The 1,518-nt window shown below is 45.1% G+C and overlaps 1 protein-coding gene across 1 annotated transcript; it reads left to right on the top strand.

The window, feature by feature from the left end:
- Positions 1-418: 418 nt before the first annotated feature.
- LOC111067005 lies at positions 419-1,110 on the top strand. Its single transcript, XM_041595506.1, has 2 exons — positions 419-490; positions 583-1,110. The coding sequence occupies exons 1-2, from the start codon at positions 419-421 to the stop codon at positions 1,108-1,110; spliced, it is 600 nt and encodes a 199-aa protein (XP_041451440.1).
- Positions 1,111-1,518: the final 408 nt, after the last annotated feature.

Below are 1,518 nucleotides of genomic sequence, written 5' to 3' on the forward strand. Positions count from 1 at the left end.
GGAAATCTGTCAAAACGAAGGCAAGAAAACTATTTTTAAGGAGTAAGCGAGAAAGGAATTTAAGGGTAAAGCCCAGCTGTGTTCCATTTCGTAGATAAGCCCCAAGAACTTTTCTCAGAGAGCAGACTGAGAGCGGTACTCCTGCCTCAAGGCTATTTCTCTCTAATTTTTTTTTTTTCTGCTTGTTTGGTTCAAATTCCAAATAATCTCCCACTGCAGCAGCAGCAGCAGCGATTAAAAAACAATTAGAAAACGAATATCCATACCATAATTATGGCAATAATTGTATCTATCCAATTGAGGTGTGACAACAAATCACTGGAGCCCATAATTAGTGCCTGCCAAATGACTGAATTACGCTCTTGCTAATATTGTTGCTCTGTGTTAGTCACTCGGCAAGTGGCCGCGCCCCAACAACATGAGGAGCAGCCACTGTACACAATGGATGGGAATACTGACGCTGATCGGTTGCCTGCCGTACTCCAAGCAGGTGCTGTGCCGGATATCCGTTGTATAAGTACCTCGAAAATATGTTTCAAATACTCAAAGAGATTTGCCTTTTTGGTTTTTGCCCTCCAACAGTATTGCTATACGATGAAGCTGGTGGGTATACGGACGTGGGACACGCCCAGCTATAGCCTGAAGATGAAAATGTTCGAGAAGAACAACTCGTTGTCGTCGGTGACGACAGTGCGCCAGGATGTGGCCATACCGCTGTGGCAGCTGGTGCTGCTGCAGCAGCCACGCAAACGGAATGGCGGCGGTGCGTCGTCGCGCACCGAACTGCCACGCACCCTGTACAATGCGACGACAAAGACATGCGACTTCTGGAAGTACATGCGACATGTGGCCGCCTGGAATAATGTGGCCAAGCTGATGCTCTCGAAGGGGGCCAGCAACATGAGTCTCGCCTGTCCGCTGAAGGTCGGTGTCTACATGATGAACAGGATCCAGGTGCCGCCGGACACGGCCCTGCTGAAGTTCATGTATCATCCGAATACCCTGTACACGCTGGAGGGCACTGTCTTTGGCCTCAATCCCAAGGATGGTGTGACCAAGCAAAAGCTCTGCAAGTATGAGGTAAATGCAACCATTTTCAAGTCCTGCTAAAGCGAAGAAAGGACTTTGCTGCTTTGCTACAATGCTACTTTGTATTCTTGGATTTGTTTTTTTTGTTTTTTTTTTTTTGCTAGTTGAACGAATAAAATTGCCCATTTTCCACATTTTCCAGTGCTCTCTCTCTCTCTCTGTCTTTCTCTCTTGGGGGTAGTGCGTGTTGCACGCGTCAGCAAAACCGAGTGCGATTTTTAATTAAGTGAGAAAGGAAAATTCATGCCAGAGAAAACCTCAAACATCAGCAGAAAGATGAAAGGCACACAGTGGGATTTGAAAAACGCAATTAAATTGGTTACACCCTTCCCAGGTAGTTAACAGAGTTCCAGCTTTGCTTTTCACACACTTATGTAATGCTTTTCAAAATTCAAGTAAAGTTATTATTATTATAATTTTTTTTTTCGA

Source organism: Drosophila obscura, unplaced genomic scaffold (assembly GCF_018151105.1).
Source record: "Drosophila obscura isolate BZ-5 IFL unplaced genomic scaffold, ASM1815110v1 contig_73, whole genome shotgun sequence".
Taxonomy (NCBI): domain Eukaryota; kingdom Metazoa; phylum Arthropoda; class Insecta; order Diptera; family Drosophilidae; genus Drosophila; species Drosophila obscura.

Coding starts and splice junctions, on each gene's coding strand:
- LOC111067005 (XM_041595506.1), top strand. CDS start 419: ATGAGGAGCAGCCACTGTACACAATGGATGGGAATACTGACGCTGATC. Junction 491..582: donor GCCTGCCGTACTCCAAGCAG/GTGCTGTGCCGG, acceptor GCCCTCCAACAG/TATTGCTATACGATGAAGCT.